This window comes from Alosa sapidissima, chromosome 21, assembly GCF_018492685.1.
Source record: "Alosa sapidissima isolate fAloSap1 chromosome 21, fAloSap1.pri, whole genome shotgun sequence".
Classification (NCBI taxonomy): domain Eukaryota; kingdom Metazoa; phylum Chordata; class Actinopteri; order Clupeiformes; family Clupeidae; genus Alosa; species Alosa sapidissima.
In genome coordinates, this window is record NC_055977.1 from 6,575,989 (window position 1) to 6,597,256 (window position 21,268).

The 21,268-nt window shown below is 47.5% G+C and overlaps 1 protein-coding gene across 4 annotated transcripts in view; it reads left to right on the plus strand.

The window, feature by feature from the left end:
- LOC121695996 (serine/threonine-protein phosphatase 6 regulatory ankyrin repeat subunit A) overlaps positions 1-21,268 on the plus strand; it is a 44,669-nt gene that overhangs the window by 731 nt on the left and 22,670 nt on the right. For 3 of the 4 annotated variants that reach the window (XM_042077267.1, XM_042077266.1, XM_042077265.1), the window contains 4 exons: positions 13,726-13,809; positions 17,963-18,041; positions 19,958-20,028; positions 20,872-21,072. In XM_042077267.1, coding sequence (XP_041933201.1) covers positions 13,726-13,809; positions 17,963-18,041; positions 19,958-20,028; positions 20,872-21,072 — 435 coding nt within the window. Of the gene's footprint in view, positions 1-10,076; positions 10,286-13,725; positions 13,810-17,962; positions 18,042-19,957; positions 20,029-20,871; positions 21,073-21,268 lie in introns of those variants that run through there. The other variant, XM_042077264.1, reaches the window with a different exon arrangement.

A 21,268-nucleotide genomic window follows, 5' to 3' on the forward strand; every position in this document is an offset into this window, starting at 1 on the left:
CATGAGCTAGCTGACATTAACCCATAGGCAGTAAACGTTACCTAGTTTGTTAGCAAGGTAACATTACCACTGATAACGTTAAGTTACCACGATTAAGCATATTTAGTCACTAATATTAGCTCCGTGGGTGCAATGTCAGTTTGGCTCGTCATTTGCAAGCAACAGCTAGCTACAACTTGTCCAATACTTTCACACATTTGGACATTATCATTAAGCTAAGCTAACTGGCTAGCTACGATCAATGTTGAAAAGTGATTCTGGTTGAGGGAATACCAATGGCTACCCCTTAGCTGTCTGGTTGTTAGTTGACCTGTTTAATTAGTAGAGGTAGATCATTGACAATGAACTTTACTGGGTAACTATCCATTTTCTTCTACGAAAAATAAAAACGCGGTGAAGTAACTAATGTTACTGAGTCGGCAGTGCACCCTTGAATGATAGCTACGTACTGGCTATGAAAAGAGCTAGCTGAAATTACTAGAACAATCCCACTTTCTGGTAGGCTTGCTAGCTAAAATTGTTGAATGTTGTTTAGCTAGCTGTCTGGGTAACGAGATGTGTTGCTAAAGCTACCCGATAGCTAACTGTGAGTTAGATGGTGTCGGTGTCTTGAGGAAGAGTTCAACTTTGCCACGCATCTTGTGCTCCATTGTAAATAATGAATTCACAGACTACAACTGAGTTAACTGCAGAACAAATGTTTCTGTTGAAGGAAGAGGCAGATCGCTAAGGTTAATCTCTGTCGAGCTAGTTATCCACACGGGGGGCTAACGTTAAACAGTTCAGCTAAGTTGGCTATCCTAAGGTTGATCGGATGTGTTTAGATTGGTCATATTCCGAAAATAATGTTAAATATGCTGATGGTACACCGTAATCACAAAGACAAAAACATGTGTCTTGTTAGCCTTGTAATATTTAGTGTCGACTGCTGTTCATGTCCACTTGTAGCTATGTGTGAGGTATGTAATGGGGATGCTAAAACCTCTAGTCTAGAAAGACCGCGTTGCACCTTTAGGAGGTTATGGAACTGTTGTGGATGTGGTGATATGATTGATGGGAAGAGAGAGGTTATCATGTTTAAGAACTTCCTTTTCATCCTCTCCCCAACATGCTAAAGTTACTCACACCGGGAGGTTGTTGGTACTGCAACACAGATGATGCCAACCACGCATGTGAATTACCAGTCTGACATATCATATTGCAGGGTGTACTGCAACGCCACCAAATAAACTTCTGCGTCGTAGCATATTTTGAAGTTTTCCATTGTGCGTGTGGTTGTGTAAAGATTGATAAAGAGCTCATGTGCTTAGCCATTGCTTTAAGCTACTGAGTACCACATCTGACCCCAACTCTCTCGGCTTATGCTGGTCAAAGGTCTCCTTCGCGTTTATGAATCATCTGTCCGGTCATTCTTTTCTCAGAACATTTTTTAGCGTTGGGTTTTCCTGTCCAAGAGACGGTATAAACAGCAAGTTTGTATCCATTCACGAATGTTTTCTAACTAACTGGACATAGTATCCCTTATAATCCTTGCCTGGGGACGCTACTATCAGTGTGCGAGTTAATGCCTTTCCTGAGTTAGTCTGTGTATATTTGTTTACCCTCACTGTATCGTCATAGCAAGAAAAGCAGGAATAAGCAAGTTGTGGTACTGTGCTTTGGTGTCACCATGTGCTGTGCTTTTTCGGGAGTTGAATGCCACATGTATGCTGGGAATGGCAGCTTTCCACACCAGTACAAGGAACAAGTTTGACATTTGAAGTTGTCTTCAGTCATCGATGCAATGATGTTTATCACACAGTTCTGTGGGACCATATCAAGCTGTGTGCACATGTCCATACACACACACACACTTGTATAACCACATACCTACATACACACTTGCATAACTTACAGTAAAATGAATGCTTGCTGTTGAGTTAACTACAGGAAGAGCCGTTCCGATTAGGCTGTCTCACCCATTGTTCGCGTGGCGATTTGAAAAGTGGACAATGAGAGCGGTGACCAAAAATAGCCCTCTGGTGTCACTGCCGGCAGGGTTGCGGGGGGTCTCGTAGCAAGAATACAAATGGCATTTATCTGCACAGTAATGGCAGCTGCGCTTAGGCCAGAGCCCTGTGTCCGAGCTGATGCACTTTGGGTTTGGGGGATGGGGGGGGGTGGGGGGTGGATGTGTTCCATCCTGTGATGGCAGGTTGCTATTTCTATGTGAAGAGGTGTCATCATCAAGCAGTTCTGTCACCCCTGAGGACTGAGAAGTTGTCAGATAATGTCGATGGGCTTCAACTCAACACTCCTGACCTCTCTCTGTGTGTCTGTGAGCGTGCCTGTGTGTGCGTCCCTGTGTGTGCGTGCCTGTGTGTGTGTGTGTGTGTGTGTGCGTGCGTGTGTGCGTGCCTGTGTGTGCGTGCCTGTGTGTGCGTGTGTGTGTGTGTGTGTGTGTGTGTGTGTCCTTGTGCTAGACTACAAAGCTCATTGAATGTGTGGCCTGAATTCCCATTCCAGCTGTATTGCCTGAAAGTGGCCTTGCATCGCATGTCTGAAAAGTGTGACCGCACAGAGGAGAGCAGGGCTCCCACTAAGACCCTGTCTGTGGCAGATTTCCAGTGCATTGCCTTGGGGACTGTAGTCAGCACTTTGTAGCGCCGCCTGCCTGGCTTTTCACCCGCTTTTAACCCTGTCCTTGGCAGAGCGGTGTTGTGAATAGCATGCCAACCATGCCACCTGTAAATGACATGACGATGATGTCATACAACTGAGACGGTTCCAGTTTGTCACCTGCTGTTGTGGTTGGGAGAAAGTGAACTGCAGCAGTCTCTGATTTGTGTGCCGGATTGTTTAGAAACTGATGAACGTAATATGTGTTTCCTCTGTATTAATGTGTTTTGCATAACAGTTGGAAATGTTGAACTGTTTGACCTGTCGTTTCACCTGATGTTTTAACATATTCACGCCTATTGCTTGAATTATGTATGGATAGATTCTTCTGTATGTAGTTGCTTAGTTGTTTGTTTATTTTAGGGTCAACTCTTGCGTGTGTATTGCAGTGGTCACAGCAGGTGATGCATCCTCTGTCATTGCTGGCTAAATCGGTCATGGAGCCAGCGCATTCATCCACGGTGCTCGTAAGACAGTGAAAGCATTCACTAATGGGCTTTAAGGCCTCCATTGATTGCCATTGATGCTGGGAGTGCTATTCTGTGACTTGGCTTATGGCAGTATAGAGGCAGACGCGTCTGGTTTGACCTTTGCCCTGTTGTCTTCACCGTCGCCTTGCCTGCCGCCTCTTATGCCAGTAATAACATAATTGAGCTTTGTCCTGTTTCTTCAACTTGCATGCTCCCTGATCTGTTTAAGTAGATGGACACATGTGCTCACAATGAACACTAACCCTAGGCAACCGGATCTGCACATAACACTTCCGTTTGTCTGTTTCTCTCTCTCACACACACACACACACAAACTAGATAGAGGATGGCCGCACACACCCCACTCAGACACACACTCAAATCTACACGTATTCCCTCCTGGCTCAGCTGTTGTGTGCTTTGCTGTTGCGTACACGAGAGGGCATCTAATCTAATGATCCGGATGGTCAGGCTGGGGAGATCAGGTGTGCGTCCGATCCGTGTGTGTGTGTGATGGCACTAGGGGGCACACGAAGGCCTGCTTTTTCGAGGCAGCCGTAGTGTTCGTTGCCAGTGCTGCGCTCTGTGGCCTGTTGCCATGACACTGAGCTTCTGCCAGACACGATACCGCCATGGCGACTGTCCACCGCTCGTTTTAAACATCAGACCATGACGGCAGCATTTTGCAACAGATCACCATCCAAAATCAGTTCATCTCAACCGTTCAGTAATAAGATTATAGCACGCCACTTGTTAAATATAATGAACACACACACTCATCCATGCACGCACACATACACACATGTGTTACCTGCTGTTCAAGCTGCAGAATGTTTATGCATGAGAGACAGGGCGAATGGAAATGAGAGAGCCTGGTCTTGTGTTGGGCCAGCGGATTATATTTCAGCCCTCCGCACTGCTTTCTGGGCCACTTGTTAATTGTTATGGCTCTCCGACCACCACTTGATCAGAGAGTGTTTTCAACACGTCCTTTTGTGCTGAGTGTTTATGCAAAAAAAAAACCTCCTGTCTGATCACACAGAGTGCAAACGCATGCAAATGACTCATCCGGTAAAAAAAAAGAGGAAGAAAGAGTGATCCCTCTCCTTTTCTGTTCTTTTCTTGTCTCAATACTTCCTCCTCATCTTCTCTTTGATACTGAAGAGAATTGGAGCACGTTGGCGCTGTTGCAAACGACTCCGGGTCAGTCACAATACTCTATCAAATGGCTTCCAGCGCCGTATCGAACCGCCTGCTTTCCTTACATCTCCCTTGTTGTTGTCTAGTGCTGTTTGAGTTGTGGAGAAAGGAGCTAGCGGGATAGCACCAGAGAGCGTTTTTTTTTTTTTTTTTTTTGCTTTGGCGGCAGGTTGTGCTGATTGTCTTAAGAGGTGCTCTCTGATTGAATTTGCCAGTGCAGCGAAATAGCTCGGGGGTTATTTTTAAGCCTCCGGCTCCAGCCATTATGTAAGCCAAAAAAGCTGCCACTCTTCTTTGAGTTATTTTTCTTTAGAAACACGGGAGGCTGTTCTGACAAGGGACTGAATGAAGAAGCAGGAAGCCTACCTGTTGACAAGCTGTTTACAAGGTGTTGAGAAGGGTTTTGAAATACTCCTGCAGATTGGGTATTAAGCACTACGTGGAGTAGACTATTATTAGACTATTGATTCAGATCCATAGCAGTAGTAACAATCTTATCACCGATAGTCATTTGTTTTTCAACCAAAATTTTAAATTCAAATAAATATCACAACCAGCATCTAAACAAGCCCAAATGTTCAGTGTGAAAAGTGCCTCTCAACGGAAAGGTCTCTATGTTGGTCGGCTTGCAGCTGAGTAGAAGGCTGTCAGTAGAGGAGGGCCCACGTGACTGACATGACAGGCGCCACTTCTACCTCCTTCCCGACCTGTCGCCAAGTGTTACCTGAAGCAGCAGAGCGTGACGTCAGTGGTATGCCAGCCCTTTTCCAGGCGAAAGCCCCCCCACCCGTCAAGTTCCAGTCCTGCCACAGCGCAGGAAATGAGGTCTGGCGTGTTGCACCTCACCGGCAGTGGTGAGCAGGAGGCAGGAAGTGAGTCGGCACACTCAGAACAGGGCCAAGGGCTTTCCTCAGTCACAGTAGGTCCAAGCATTCTAACGCATGCCTTCCAATGCATAGTAACGCATGCATTCCAATGCCCTTCAATGTCTTCTAACGCATGCCCTTCAATGCCTTCCAATGCATTCTAACGCATGCCCTTCAATGCCTTCCAATGCCCTCCAATGCATAGTAACGCATGCCTTCCAATGCCCTTCAATGCCTTCCAATGCATTCTAACGCATGCCTTCCAATGCCCTTCAATGCCTTCCAATGCCCTCCAATGAATTTAGGCATGGCTGCCATGGCTGTGACATTACAGATCAAAATGACATAAGCCTAACAGCTGTTTTGAGTTAAGGTTATGTTTATTATTAAGCTTATTGAATAGCTTCCTGATCGAGAAGACAAACCATTTTGTGGAATGATGCATCATCGTATGAAATTTGCAACGATGTGACTCAATAATCTCTGGTAGCCTATGTGACCTCACGCTCTGTCTGCCACTCGTTGTCTGTAGCTGATCGAAATAACATAAGCCTAAAGCTTTGATGTAAGGCTATATATTTAGCCTATTAAATAATATAATACAAAGTACTACTACTCACCTTCAAAGCCCTCCACAACCTTGCTCCCCCCCTATATCTGCGACCTCCTGACCCTTTACCTTCCCACTCACTCAGATCCTCTGACCAAAACCTCTTGGCTATCCCCCACTCCAGACTCTCCACCCTGGGTGGCCGGTCCTTCAGGGCCTTGGCCCCCAAACTCTGGAAGTCCCTCCCCCAACCCCTTCGTGCCTGTCCTTCTCTTCCTTTCTTCAAAGCACATCTCAAGACCTTTTTGTTTAATGATCACTTCTCCTCCACACCCAACACATAGTTCCATACAGATAACTTGTCTTTGTTTGTTGTCTATTGTTTTGTTTGTTTGTTATTGTGTTTCCCTGCCTTTGTCTCTGTATTGTTTGTTTGTTTGTTTGTTATTGTGTTTCCCTGCCTTCCTACTATGTAAAGCGACCTTGGGGTTGAGAAAGGCGCTATATAAAATAAACGTATTATTATTATTATTATTATTATTATTATTATTATTATTATTATTATTATTATATATTGTTGGGGTGGTGTTGCAAAATCATTTTATGCAAGCAAACTGCATACAGGAAGTATTTATTGTTGATGTCAGACATGATAATCATCCAAACTTCTTGTATCTTGACCCGTGCTGTGCCCTGATTCAGTGCTGCCAAATCTCCGCTTACCCCCTCTGTCTCTGGTCCTGCGCTGGTCACGCTGTGTGAGAGGAGGAGTGGCTACAGTAGAGCGGAGTAGGCCAATGTGTGCTTCTTTACTGATATATTTAATGATATCTTTTGCATTTCTTATCCAAACAACGTCAAACTTGGCACTGCATGTACTCGTGCCCGTAGCAAGACATCTGTCTAGTTTGAATTCAATTGGACAAACAGTTTGAGAGAGATGCGAATAACAGACAGTCAGATGTTCCTGTGATAGATAGATAGTTTTAAGTTATTAATTGTTAAATTGTTTAAGATCATGGCAGAACAAGCAAGGTGACCGGGGTTCTCATGCAGGGAGAGGAACAGAACAGGGCTCTTTGGGGACGGGCTGAGTCATCCAATCGCTAATGCTGTGTTTGTGTGTGTGTGTGTGTGTGTTTTGTTAATGGGGGTTTATGGGGACTTCAGAATGCTCCTTCAGGCTCTCTTCTTTCTGTTACGACACTTTGTCCCTCTCTCAGTCTTTCATATGAAAACAGTTACATGTGCAAGGCCACTGCGTCTCTTCTCCTGCCTTCCCAGTTTTTAATATTTGGTGACTTTCAGGGACAAGGACACAGTGTTTGAAGCACTGAATGAAATGCAAATCTCTGTGTGTGGTGTGTGTGTGTGTGTGTGTGTGTGTGTGTGTGTGTGTGTGTGATGCTGATTTGGTTTTCCAGAGAGGATGATCCAGATAGAGGCATTGAGGACAAGGCGGAAGGAAGGGTGAACGAACATGGCGCACACACAGAGGAGATTGTCTCGTTGAAAGTGTGTGGGCTTTAGTGAGGGGGAGCAATAGGGGACAAGAGTGCATGCTCCTTTCTCTGTCTGTGTGTGTGTGTGTGTGTGTGTGTGTTAGGGCTGTCACTTTTGTGAAAAAATCCTGTTCGATTTTTGAGACATAAGTGTTCATTGAATCGATTGTAAAATGGACGTTTCTATTTTCAACGCCAAATATAGGCCAATCCACGGGCAACTAATAGGCATTAGGACGAACGTAATGAGGACGCTTGAAGACGCACAAGCTAGCAATATTTCTGATGATTTATTGGCGTGAAGCTTCGTGCACAATGACAAACGTGAAAGTGCAATATTCTCGGAAAAAAAGAGCAGAGTGGACTGCCATAACATCAGTGAAAAACATTACTGCAGGCTTCAACGTGGCTGTGTTTATGATCAAAACTGTCAAACAAACTCACGACTACACAGTTTGCATACCGCTTTGTCCTTCTCCATAGTTTGATCTACCCAACACCCGAAGTGCTTCCATATCGAACTCCTCAAGCTATTAGGGCTTATCACTCGTCTCTCTCATGTCGCACAGGTTTGATCGCGTTGTCCGCCATTTTTTGGGCAAAACACTAGCAGCACAGCAGCCAATTGAAACAGCTGTTTCCGGTGCGTAAAATTGGTGGGAATTTTCTGTTTAGCTTTCGCGATGCCTACTGCACTTTTGGAATTTTTTTTTCTTTTTCTGCTTTTTTGTGGGTTTTGTTACATCTATCTTTTTTTATTTGTTTAATTAGTTTAAAATGAAGTGTACATATTTGGTTAAAATCGATTCCCTATTTTAGTTTTCGAAACTTGTGTTGGTTGGTCCAATCGATTGTGCAATTTTCGTGTGTGTGTGTATGCTGATGCCAGGCCTTGTGCTGGTTCTTTCATGCCCCATCTCTTCAGTGCAGCAAAATAGAGGGAGGACTTCTGTGTTGTGGGTAAAAGAGGGCAGAGATAATGGGACACAGACAGCGAGAGAGAAGGATGGGTGGATGGAAGAATGGGTGGATGGATGGAGAGAACAGAGGAAGGATGGAGAGGAGGAGCGTGATAGACGCAGTCCTCAGAGGTCGTTTAGTGGCTGCTGTGGAATGCTAGAGTGACTCATCATGCCTTTGATTCATCTTTTTCCTGGGAATTTGTGTGTGTCTGTGTGCGTGTCTGTGTGTGTGTGTTTACCTGTGTGTGGTTTTGTGTTTGTACTTTGTAGATGCCAGGGCTTCAGGATTGGATTAGTCAGTGCTGTGTTTTCAGGTCTGGGCACTCATCTGTGTGGGTTTGGGGGTGGAGAGTGGGTGGGAGGTTGTGGTAGTTCACAGAACTGAGTTGGGTTAATGCATTGCAGCCTGAGGCACTGGGACGTGTGTGTGTGTGTGTGTGTGTGTGTGTGTGTGTGTGTGTGTGTGTGTGTGTGTGTGTGTGTGTGTAAAATTCCCCTCTTAAATCTGACCTGATATTATGAGCCTACTTTGAGAACTGTCTGAACCGTGAGTGGCTGTCATAGCTGCCATTCCACCACACCCCATTCAAATCTCTCTCTCTCTCTCTCTCTCTCTCTCTCTCTCTCTCTCTCTCTCTCTCTCTCTCTCTCTCTCTCTCTCAGGCCACTCCCCTACCTCTCCACTTCTCTTTTTTCTCCTCCTGCTCCTGTTCTCCTTCCCCCTCCTCCCTGTCTCCTGCATCATATTACACTACTGTGTGGAGTCCTGCTGTCAGCATGTGCCGTGACTTCTCTGTTTCTCCTAGCCTACGTCTGTAGGAGCAGACCTCTCTCTCTCTGTCCTGCTTTCTGGGTGGCTCTCTTATGCTCTGTCTCTCCTGCTTTCTTTAGAGCTCTCTCTCTCTTGCTTTTTCTGTATCTCTCTCTCTCTCTCTCTCTCTCTCTCTCTCTCTCTCTCTCTCTCTCTCTCTCTCTCTCTCTCTCTCTCTCTCTCTCTCTCTCTCTCCTGCCCTTGCGCTCTCATGTGTAACGCTCCTCCCTCCCTGGCTTCCCTTTCGATTCACTCCATCCTCATCTCCCTCCCTCTCTCCCTCTCTCTCTTTCTCTCTGCCCATCCCCCTTTTCATCTCTCTCTCTCCCTCCCTCCCTCTCTCCCCCCCCCCCCCCCCCCTCCCTCTCTCTCTCGGTGCTGGTACATGAGGCTTGTTGTTGCAGTAGTGGGGGCAGGCAGGCACTGGAAAAGAGCTGGATTCAGCAGACTGCCGTGCTGGGTGAATGGAAGTGAGGCTCAGGCTAGAGTGCAGGCTCAAAGCATTGTCCTCGCTAATCAGAGGACCAGAGCGCACGCACGCACGCACACACACAGACGCACGGACGCGGCCTGTGTGATTGAGCGGCGTTGTTTTTAGATGTGTGTGTGTGTGAGTGCGTGTGTGAGAGAGCGAGGAGAGGAAGAACGGAAGAGGAGCAGAGAAGAGCAGCCAATGGGAGTCGGCGTGGTGGCGTTTCATCATCGCTTGCTTCCCGTACGGCGTCCTCCACGGCTGGGATTACTGCATTTTGTTTGGCGCATGCCACCGCGACTGCCATCGCTTCAACTGCTGCAGTGAGCTAAGGAATTCCCTGCGTTGGTGCTTACCTGCAAGTGTCCGTGTGGTTTTATCGGTTTTTTTTTTAACGCGAGGAGCACCACTGCACTCATTCTGGAATTGTCTGTGCGGAGAAGGACTGTTCGGACTGGAACTTACCTGCGCGGTCAGACCCGGGGGGGGAGGGGAGGGGGGGTCAAGGAGGTGGGGTGAAGGGAGACGTCAGCCGGAGGAGGCGGAACTGATCTCTTCGCTGGGCCATTTGGCGTCGGCGCGAGGGAGGCTTCAGCGGGCGCTCACCCATGAGGTCGGAGCGCACCAGCCGCGTGTGCATCGTGGTGCTGGAGGAGGTGGAAGACGACGAGCCGTCCCCCTCCCCCGGCCCCGCCCCCGCCCCCATCGCCCGCCGCGCCAAGGGTAGCCGGGACCGCGTTACCCAGCGTGCACCGCGGCCCCCGGCACCTAGCGCACACACGCCGGAAGAAAAGGTGAGCAGGATGGAGAGACCGAGAGAGAAGGAACAGGAGCAGGCAAGCTCCGTCTGCAGACATGCATACATGCAGGCCATTCAGCAGCTGTTAAAAAAAATAGCCCATTCTTTCTTTTTTGTTGTTAGGCTTTTTTTTTTTTACTTTTTCCCTGCAAGAAGGCTATGCAAATTTTTTGTCGAGTGAACCGAATGGAAAATTGCTATGCCGGTTTTACCTATTGCTATTATCCACCTGCTAATCCCTTTGATCCTTCGTCTCGTGTTGCAATTATGATTACCACCTAGTTTGGGCAGATGCAGACATGCCAGTCTTGCTAGCCAGAGCCTGTGGTCTGTATCGGATTTTTGAGTGTGTGTGTGTGCATGCGCTCGCTCATGTATTGTATCTCTAGCAAGGCTCCTATAGGTTAGGTGTGAAATGTTTCACTCTGTCCTCAACAAGGACACGCTGCCACGGTAACAACCCAGCTGAATGTCATACGCTGTTGCTACCCTACTCTGTGCCCCCCCACCCCCCCTTTCCTAACACCACACAGAGAGACGTGCCGCCCTGCCTGCCTTCTAACATGCCTCTCGCTGGTTTCACACGGATGTCTCACTGGTTTGACACCAGCACGCTAATCCCACTGCAGCCCAGCCCGGCCCGGGCGGACAGCAGCCCCTCTTGTGTCTCAGCAGAAGGACGCTAGCCAGCTTATTAGCATCAACATACTGCCATGACTCCATTTGGAACAGGGCAATTCTGAAGGGGGGCGGGGGGTTGTGGTTTCAGTCTGTAGGGAGGGAGATCGGATGAGGGGAGAAGGCCAAAAAACGGCATATTTTGTTGACAGCGCAACAATGTGTGCTTTGCATTTTCCTCCACATGGAAGCAGCCAATTTTTGGGGGACAACTGGGTTTGTAACTGTTAGCTCGCTAGCTAGCACACAAAGCAGCTTGTTATTACACGAACAGGCTTGCTGACACTGTCTGCTTTGTGCTGCCTGATTTGTTGGCCAGAAAAGATGTGTTTGTCTCTGTGTGTGTGTGAGAGAGAGAGAGAGAGAGAGAGAGAGAGAGAAAAGGGGGGGTTGGGTTCAAAGAAGAAAATGGCTACCTGTTCAAGCAGGGTCATGAGTAGCTTGCCATTTATGAGTCCAGTTGTACAACTGAGTAAATTCCTACATTTACGATATCCTGGAACACAGAAAAAAAACACATGCTCATTCGCTCGCCCACGCACTCAGTCTTTCTCTGCGATTTAGTGGTGTTTTGCAGCTGTGGCATATTTTCGGCGTGTGTCTTGAACTGCTCGGAGAAAGCCTAGTATTGCGTCAGGAGGACGCCTTGCCTGTATGAAAGCTCGTCCATCTAGGAAGCGCTCAGGCTATTTTGGAGGAACGTTACCATAAGGTGAGAATGCAGGGCCTCCGTGCACATGTGGGTGAGCAGCACCTATTTCAGGAAACTGGAAGTGAATGTGCACACACGAAGAAGCCATTTTAGGAAACTAGACAGGTGTGTGTGTGTGTGTGTGTCAGTCCATGCACACCACACACACACGCACGCAACCAATTCTGGGTCTGGGCAGGAGTGTGTAGGGTATATTTGTGCATTTAAAACAGTCATTTCTGGAATCTTGTCGGCAGGTGTGTGTGTGTGTGTGAGGTGTGGAGAGAGAGAGAGAGCGAGAGGATGTCTCCTATTTCTGTGTATGTCTTCAGAGTATGGCCTGATGGCTGGCTGTGCCTGTGTGATCCTCCTTGGCTTCTCATCTGGGCCCCCCCACCTCTGATGCCACCTGAGCCAGGCGTTATTGTCCGTTATCACTTTTTTGCCCGTTATAACATTATTGGCTGCTACATGGAATGACATTTCTGAACCAGTAATGTAATAACTTTTTTTTGCCAATAGTGTAATAAGTTATTACATTATTGACTGATAATTATGCTATTGGCTGGGTTAAAAAAGACATTTTGTAATAACCTACTGATATAACTTTATTTAAGGTTTATTTACTGGATATAAAGTGTCACCATGACACTGTACTTAGCTATTTCGAATAGCTGCTTAAAAACATGATCATACAAACACTACACCCTCTCTTTATCTCTTTTGCATCTCTTTTTTTTTTTCTTTTCCTGAACCAGGTATCATGAAACTTGGTCGGCACGTAGCCCCACTAGACTTTTACGGAAAATAAGTGCTTGATTTGAGAGTGTATCCTGAATGCTTTGGCCCTTGGTTTGCCATGCTCTTGGGCCAAACTATTTGGGGACCCCTGGCCTAAACTTTACAAACTGACACTAAACAGCATTGGCAGTCAGGAAACAATGTATGTGGGTCTTTGCTGTAAATAAATGTACACATTATTCTGGCTGAAATTTTTGACGTTTACAGGCATTGCTACTAGCATTTACCAAAGCCACTTTTGATTTCAAAACTGTAGCGTCATCCCCTCTTGTTGCTGATAAGGCAGGTAATCTGCCGACCAATTGAAACGGTAGTGAACTGTGGTGTTCCAGACTAGTGTCTCCCTGAAAGGAGATCTACAGTGTTTCTGTAAAGTATTTAATATATAAAGCGAAATAAGCGATTGCAAAAAAATATTCATCCCCTTCAAGTCGGCATTTAGTATACACCTTTGACTTAATTATTACATTATTGGCTTTATTACAGTCAAATTATTACGATATTGGCTGTTATTACATTATTGGCTGCTACCTGCCACTGTCAGCACCAAGGAGGGAGTGTGTTTTAGGACGGGTGTTAATTTGGGCACAGAGGCTGTCGAGTGTTCCCAGGCCATACTTGTGGTTGCTGATTGTTCTGTTTGCATGCCACGCCTGGTTTTCTGTTTTGACATTTATAACGGGGGGGTGGGGGTGGTGGTGTTGTGCAATGTTTCAAACTGTCGCTGGATTATATGGTATAACTCTGGCAAACCTGAGTTTTAAGCAGCTTATTCAGAGTTTCCCATACATTGACTTATTTGTGGTGGCCAACCACAATATCAACACTGACCACCACACAATGATTTTGGACTAAGTGCAGTCCAGTGTTGTTTTGTACCACCCCTGATAAAGTCAAATCAGTACGTCTGGTAAAGACCAGTATAGCCATGATTCAGTTGGGCTTCTAAATGGTTGTAGTTCTATTTACACAGTTTCATACAGTGAAGGTATTTGCCTTTTGGGTAGTCTAGAATGCAGTAATCGACTACAGGGACCAGAGACAGAAGTATTTTCTCTCTCTCTCACTCACTCACTCACTCACTCACTCACTCACTCTTTCCAGATATCAGAATCACTCTTGTCTCTGCACACCATGTTCCCTCTCTACTCTTATCAGGGGTGACTGCAGCTGTTGCATCCTCTGGGGGTTTGTAAACATATTGTAGTTATTATGATTATGAATTCTGATTGTCACCTCTGCCTTGTCTCCCTGTTTGTCTGCAGCCTTCACTGCTGAAAGCTATATTTAATGTGGATCCTGATGAGGTGCGCTCGCTCATATTCAAGAAGGAAGATGTCAACGTGCAGGTAATTATGCACACCTACATGAATCTCTAGACTGGGTTACAGAAGCATTTTATGCAAGCTTGTCACAGTGAAGTCCTGTTTCTCCACTGAGGGGTGTGTGTGTGTCTGTGTGTGTGTTTATGGGCACTCACATCCCACTCTAGTGTCAAGATATTTCACTCTAAATGAATGGTGCGGTGCGTGTTCAGTGATGCACACCTCTCTCTCTCTCTCTCTCTCTCTGGGCTTGGGAATGGCTCAGAGTTCAGTTCTCAGTTGGGCTCCTCTCTTTCTAAAGTCCCTTTTGTAGTGCAGGCGGCACCACCACGGTCTGACCTTAATCTGGAGCTGGTTATAAAGTCGGGTCCATTGCCTCTCACTCAGCCTTTGTTAGCGTGGAGACGTGCAGCGGTGAATCGTGCGCTCAGTGGGGGAGTGACTGGATGGGGTCAGGACAGGCTCCTGTTGACCCCTATACTCTCCTCCTCGTCTGGAGGCGACCCAGGGCCTGGGCTCTGCAGGCTGGCCAGAAGGAGAGAGAGAGTCTGAGGGGGAGAGAGAGAGAGAAAGGGGGGAGAAGAAGAGGTGGAGAGAGAGTGGGGGACAGAGTGAGTGAGGGAGGGAGAGAGAGAGAGAAAGGGGAAAGGAGGAGAGGGAGTGGGGGACAGAGTGAGGGAGAGAGAGAGAAAGGGGAGAGGAGGAGAGTGGGGGACAGAGTGAGGGAGGGAGAGAGAGAGAGAAAGGGGAGAGGAGGAGAGAGTGGGGGGCAGAGTGAGTGAAGGAGAGAGAGAGAGAAAGGGGGAGAAGGAAAGGAGGAGAGAGAGGGCTCTGCAAGCTGGCCAGAAGGAGAGGGAGTGAGGGGCAGAGAGAGAGGGGGAGGAAAGAGTGTGAGGGAGAGAGAGAGAAAGGGGAGAGGAGGAGAGAAAGTGGGGGGCAGAGTGAGTGAGGGAGAGGGAGAGAAAGGAGGAGAGAGAGGGCTCTGCAAGCTGGCCAGAAGGAGAGGGAGTGAGGGGCAGAGAGAGTGGGGGGAGGAGAGAGAGAGAAAGGGGAGAAGGAAAGGAGGAGAGCGATTGGGGGGGGGGGGGGGGTACAGCCGACTGATTAACTGGCCCAGTAATGACCGCGCCGCTGCCACATCGATTACCCGGGAGATGGAGGGCCCGGGCAGATATCGACTGACGGAGAGAGAGAAAGACCAACACTCCGGAGAGAGGGAGAGAGAAAGGCATGGATGGAGGAAGAGAAGGTGAGGGACAGATAGGAGAAGAGAGGGATGGAGAGAGAGAGATTGAAATATAGAGAGGGAGAGAAGCTGAGGTCAAGGAGTGAAAGGAAGAGAGGGAGAGGGAAAGAGGGATGGAGAGAGACGAAGAGAAGGTTAGGGGCAGACAGGAGAAGAGAGGGATGAAGAGTGAGGAAGAGGTGGTGGTTAGGGGCAGACAGGAGAAGAGAGGGATGGTTAGAGAGAAAAAGGTAGGGACAGAAAGATTGAGAGGGGGAGAAACTGAGGCCAAGAAGTAAGTGAGTGCGAGAGAGAGAGAGATGGAGAGAAAGGAGAGCGTGAGAAAGGAAGAAAGGAGGACGTGGGGGAGAGACAGAAGAAGCCCTGTAGTTAGACGTGGTGATTTTTGAATGACGTCTTGTGTAATAAGCAGCACTCCAACCCCAGCGGCCACACGTTGGCTTGGGCTGGAGACCTGGCAGTCCATAGGGCAGATAGGCCAATGGCAGGCTGCGGATCTGGTCATGTGACCTCTGTTTGTGGGCCGTGCTCTGATGGTGCTGGAGAGAGAGAGAGAATGAGAGGAAGGAAGGGAGGAGGGGCAGAGCAATGAAAGAAAGAGAGAACGAAAGAAATGCAGGACAAGGGACAAGGGCAAAGGAAACAGGACTGGCTGGAGATCAACAGAACAAACAGGCTTTTAGCCTTAAATGACTGTCTGTTTACGGGACACCCCCACCCACCCTTGTTCAATTTAGCATCGGGAGCTTGATCTGTCTCAACCCATCATCGTCATCATTTTCCCAACAGCGCTTGATGCTTGATCACATCCAGGCCGAGGCCTCTTTAACCCAGCCCCGTCTCCACCGTAGCCATGATTATGGGGTATGTGAGGTCCCCCAAGCGCAGAGGGGGATGGAGGGGGGTGGGCGGCATAGCTCCATAACTCTGTTCCCACCCTGGTGGTGCCTTAGTGCCGGAACGTTTTGAAGTGAAAGAAAGCTGCATAGCATGAGACATTTTGCAGCGTAGCTTGAGGACTTTGGACAAAAGCGTCTGTACTGAAACTGTGAAACGCAACTATAAACTATAATATAGAAATGTAGTCAACATGGTGACGCATGGTGCTACAGTGATGTCGCGTATGTGGTCCTAGAGCAGTCTTTCCCAAACTTTTTTTCTGGGGACCCACTTTTTAAAAAATGACAGAATATCGCGACCCAACTTGTGACTGTGGTAGTTAACAAACTAGATCCTAATAAACAAACTAGATCCTAATAGAAAGCTGTTAGCTTTCCTAAGCTATATAAGGTACAAGCTAGGGGTATTACACAACATAAATTGTCACTAGGCTATTCTGGCGACCCAAATAAAATCTCCTACGACCCACCTGTGGGTCGCGACTTCGTCTTTGGGAACCAATGTCCAATAGGATATGTGATGGTATGGTGCTCATGTGGGCCTATTTATAGTACTACAAAATATAGTCATGTGACTGATGTATGGTTCACAACAGCCACGAAGGACTTGCACATAAATATATACATCCAGGGCTCTACAGACAGAAAAGTGCAAGGTGCTGTGCAAATGTTTCAGTCCATGACGGACGTGTGGTGCCACAGAGATGTGACTTGTGAGAGCATGATGGAGCCCTGTCTGGTGCCCTCTGCAGCATCCAGGCTGTGTGGTGCCACACAAACACACACACACACACACAGGATGATGGAGCCCTGTCTGGTGCCCTCTGCAGAATCCAGGCTGTGTGGTGCCACACACACACACACACACACACACACACACACACACACACACACACACACACACACACAGGATGATGGAGCCCTGTCTGGTGCCCTCTGCAGCGTCCAGGCTGTGTGCACGCAGGCTCCCCAGAGAGTCAACCTCCAATTGATCTGAACCTCGCCATGCGTTTGCTCTGAGGTCATTTATCAACCACCACAGTCACATAAACACACACACACACATACACACACCTCCAATCCTCGGGCCAAGACCGCACATTCATAACAGCAGTGCGCAACCACACACACACACACACACACACACACACACAACAAATTCATACCCTGGACCTGGACCACTGCAACAGCATATCTCAGACATGAAAGCAGTGCTGATTCAATAAACTCACCCAGGGGACCAGTCTAATTAAAAGCTATGGCCCAAAACAGACATCGGTCATTCAATTACCCGTAATTTTGTGGTGACGAACGGCACAAGCTAACCAGCTCTGAGAAGGCTTGCAGCCACAGCCGGTGCACTGGACGAATGAAATCTGTCAGAAATGACGTTAGATTGGGGCCGGTCCAGTGTAGTAGCGACAGCAGTGGCAGCAACATTTGTGTGTGTGTGTGTGTGTGTGTGTGTGTGTGTGTGTACGCAGCACCTTGGTGTAGTGTAGGCCTTGAAAAGGAATACACACCCGTTTGGTTCAAATCAAGTGTGTGTGGGAGGGGGGAGTTCTGGCACAATCTTGACAGCCAGAGAACCTCCAATTTTTTTTTTTTTTTTTCCTGAAGGCTTGTTGGATACTTTAAATATGAAATCTCACTCGCCCACAACAACACCCACTTCCTCATTCACCCGCTCCAAACATTCTGTTGTGGTTGTAGTCGTAGTGAAATACGTAGTAAATTGGCTTGAAATACCAGGAGTCACTTCCCCCTTCTGAATATGAGGAAGTCTGGGCCGGGGGGGTCAGGCTTGAGGCCCATTCACTTTTATCTCAGCAGCTGTCATTCTTGGTCAACAGTTCCTAGATTTGATTGCTGTTTGCTCAATCATTTTTTCACCTAGCTGACTTTTGTTTATTTTATATCACAACAAATCAAAGATTATTATTGGGTATCTGGAGCCAAAATTTAGTGCGGTAGCTGAATTTCAAATAGAGTTCATTTCTGTTTGGTCATTTCCTCTGTCTGGCTCCTGCAGGACAATGAGAAGAGGACTCCTCTGCATGCGGCTGCCTACCTGGGAGATGCGGAGATCATCGAGTTGCTGATTCTCTCAGGTACACACACACACACACACACACACACACACGGCTCCTCTCACAAGACAAAACTCACCTGGAATAGTCCTACGCTTAGGTACACACACACACACACACACACACACACACACACACACACACACACACACGGCTCCTCTCACAAGACAACACTCACCTGGAGTAGTCCTGCTCTCAGGTACACCCACACGCGCACACACACACACATGGCTCCTCTCACAAGACAACACTCACCTGGAGTAGACCTGCGCTCACAACATCCACTCATTGCCTATATATGCTGATTCTCTCAGGTACACAACCCGCATGACAGTGTTTTATGCACAAAAAAAAGGGGGTATTGACCACACCCGTGTAATAATTTCACTGCCCAATACCCCAATGAATCAGAACCAGGTCGTGCTATAATCAGAAATAAAGAATTAAGAAAAGTAATGCATTCCTAATGTGTAGCCCGCATCCATGTTTGAACCTCACAGCCCAAGAATTTTGCAAAATCATTGTAAACGCCTTTAATAGGTGGGGAAATTAGTATTTTTTTTGCATGAAAGGGAGTCATAGGATAAGGGACAATTGATAAGTAGCCTGAACAATGTGGCTTTTTTCCATCCAAAGAAATGGTGTTGACTTCATCAATCATCGTTGGTGTTGACTTCATCAATCATCGTTGACAATCATCTGGAGGGCAGATTTTTTCCCCTTGTGCACTCCAGGTGAAAGATTGAACCACATAGAGCATATTTTTCTCTTAGTGCCATTCCATTGGCACAGTGCACTGCACTACGCTATGAACCATCAAACTGACTCTCCAAAACGGCCCGGAAACAAATCCTGTTTATTTTATGGAGCTGTTGAGTCTTGAGTAAGACTGGAGAATTTTTCACCCCACCAGGCAGAGTACTTTCACATGACTGCTAAATCTGTCTCAAGCCATCTAAAGATGAGTTATTTCTGGGCCACACAGGGAAATTTCAATGAGAGGTCTATTGGGGAGATGTGTGTTTCCTGTGTGGGGGTTAAAATGAATGATTTTATTTTGAAGGTTGGATGACTCCTCATAGGAATGTGGTCTCCATAGAAAAACAAATTACAGGTTTACAGGACTTGGATTTTTAGGAAAAATTACATGAACAGCCATATCGGGATTCTACATCATCATTGATGATCCAAAGAGCAGGGTGGGTATTTGTCCAGAAATGCCAAAGAAAATACAACTCTAAAAGGAGAAGAGCTCGTGCCCAACCAGGAAGTGTTGTGACGTCGGCCCTGACCTTTATGTTCACATAGCTGAGGGGAGTTTCTGTATTCACTCCTTTCCAGTTCAACACACACACACACACACACACACAGATGCACACACACACATAGATGCGCACACACACATACATAGATGTGCACACACACACGCATAATGAGAGAGGGAAAGCGAAAGAGAAAGAGAGAGGGACACACACACACACACACACACACACACACACACACATTTTCATTTCCTGGAAAAGCAGTGTTTACATGGGGCTGGATCTCCCTGGCCTGATGGATTAGGCCAACAGGTGGCAGGTGTCTATTTTTGACGTCCACAGATGTGGCCCTGGCGGATCCTGGATGTCTGCCCCCCCCCATCCCCCCCCGGCCTATGGGCGCACTTCCACGGCTAGCTTGTTTATCTCCTGCAGTGTTTTTAAATTTCCCTTAATGCCAATAGATGGTCTTAATTTGTATTTAAAAATCAACCTTGAACATGCAGGATGGTTAGTGTGTGTTATTGCTTTACTGTCTTAATGCTTTATTTGGCCCTTTCTTTGTTCTAATGAGCTGTTTTTTTCTTCTTTTTTTTTTTTTTTTTTTTTTTTTGTTCTTTCCCACGTTGCCCTCCTCTCTCGGCGGTCTCTCTGCTGGCGGTCGGCGGTCCACAGGAGCAAGAGTAAATGCCAAAGATAACAAGTGGCTGACCCCTCTGCACCGAGCCGTGGCCTCCTGCAGTGAGGTAGCTCTCCCTCTGACTGACACACACACACGCACACACACATGCATACATACACACACCCGCATACATACAGTACATACATACTGTAAATACACACACACACACACGCGCATACATACAGTACATACATACTGTAAATACACGCACACACACACATGCGCGCGCGCGCACACACACACGCGCATACATACACACACGCGCATACATACACACACGCGCATACATACACACACGCACACACACGCGCACACACGCGCATACATACACACACGCGCATACATACACACACGCGCATACATACACACACGCGCATACATACACACACGCGCATACATACAGTACATACATACTGTAAATACACACACACACACACAACGATTGCCCTCTTCCTGTAAGATGGACCTCCGAATCGGCTCACCCTGCAGCACACACACACACACACACACACACACACACACACACACACACACACACAGACAAATGCATACATGCACACATGTAAAGGTCTGTTTTAACCACCTTTTCTCTTCTCCTGCCGTCCCTCTCTTGTCCCTTTTGATTCCTCTCTCAACTATTCTTTCTGCCTTATGCCTTCCTTCCCTTTCCACTACCCTCTCTTACTCTCTCCATCTTTCTCTATATCTCTTTCCTCCCCCATACCCCCCTCTCCCCTCCTCCCTTATCCACTATCTTCTCTCCTTCTCTCTCCCTCTCTTTCTCCCTCTCTCTGCTCCCTCTCTCTGCTCCCACTCTCTGCTCCCACTCTCTGCTCCCACTCTCTCTCTCCCTCTCTCTGCTCCCTCTCTCTCTCCCTCTCTCTGCTCCCTCGCTTCGCTCCCTCAGGAGGCCGTGCAGGTGCTGCTGAAGCACTCTGCGGACGTCAACGCGCGGGACAAGAACTGGCAGACGCCGCTCCACATCGCCGCCGCCAACAAGGCCGTGCGCTGCGCCGAGGCCCTCGTGCCGCTGCTCAGCAACGTCAACGTGTCGGACCGGGCTGGCCGCACCGCTCTACACCATGCCGCCTTCAGCGGGCACGTGGAGGTCAGACCCGTACTGCCACTATCCTATAATAGTACTACCTCTTGTGGCAGGAATTTTAGCAGAATTGTTCCAAATGGACGATGTATAGTGCAGGTCATACCATGTGTTGTGGCTAGGTAACTGTGTCTGGTATTTGAGGGTTGTTGTAATGACCACTGTTGACAAGCCTGGTAGACATTCAGTACATTTCAGACAT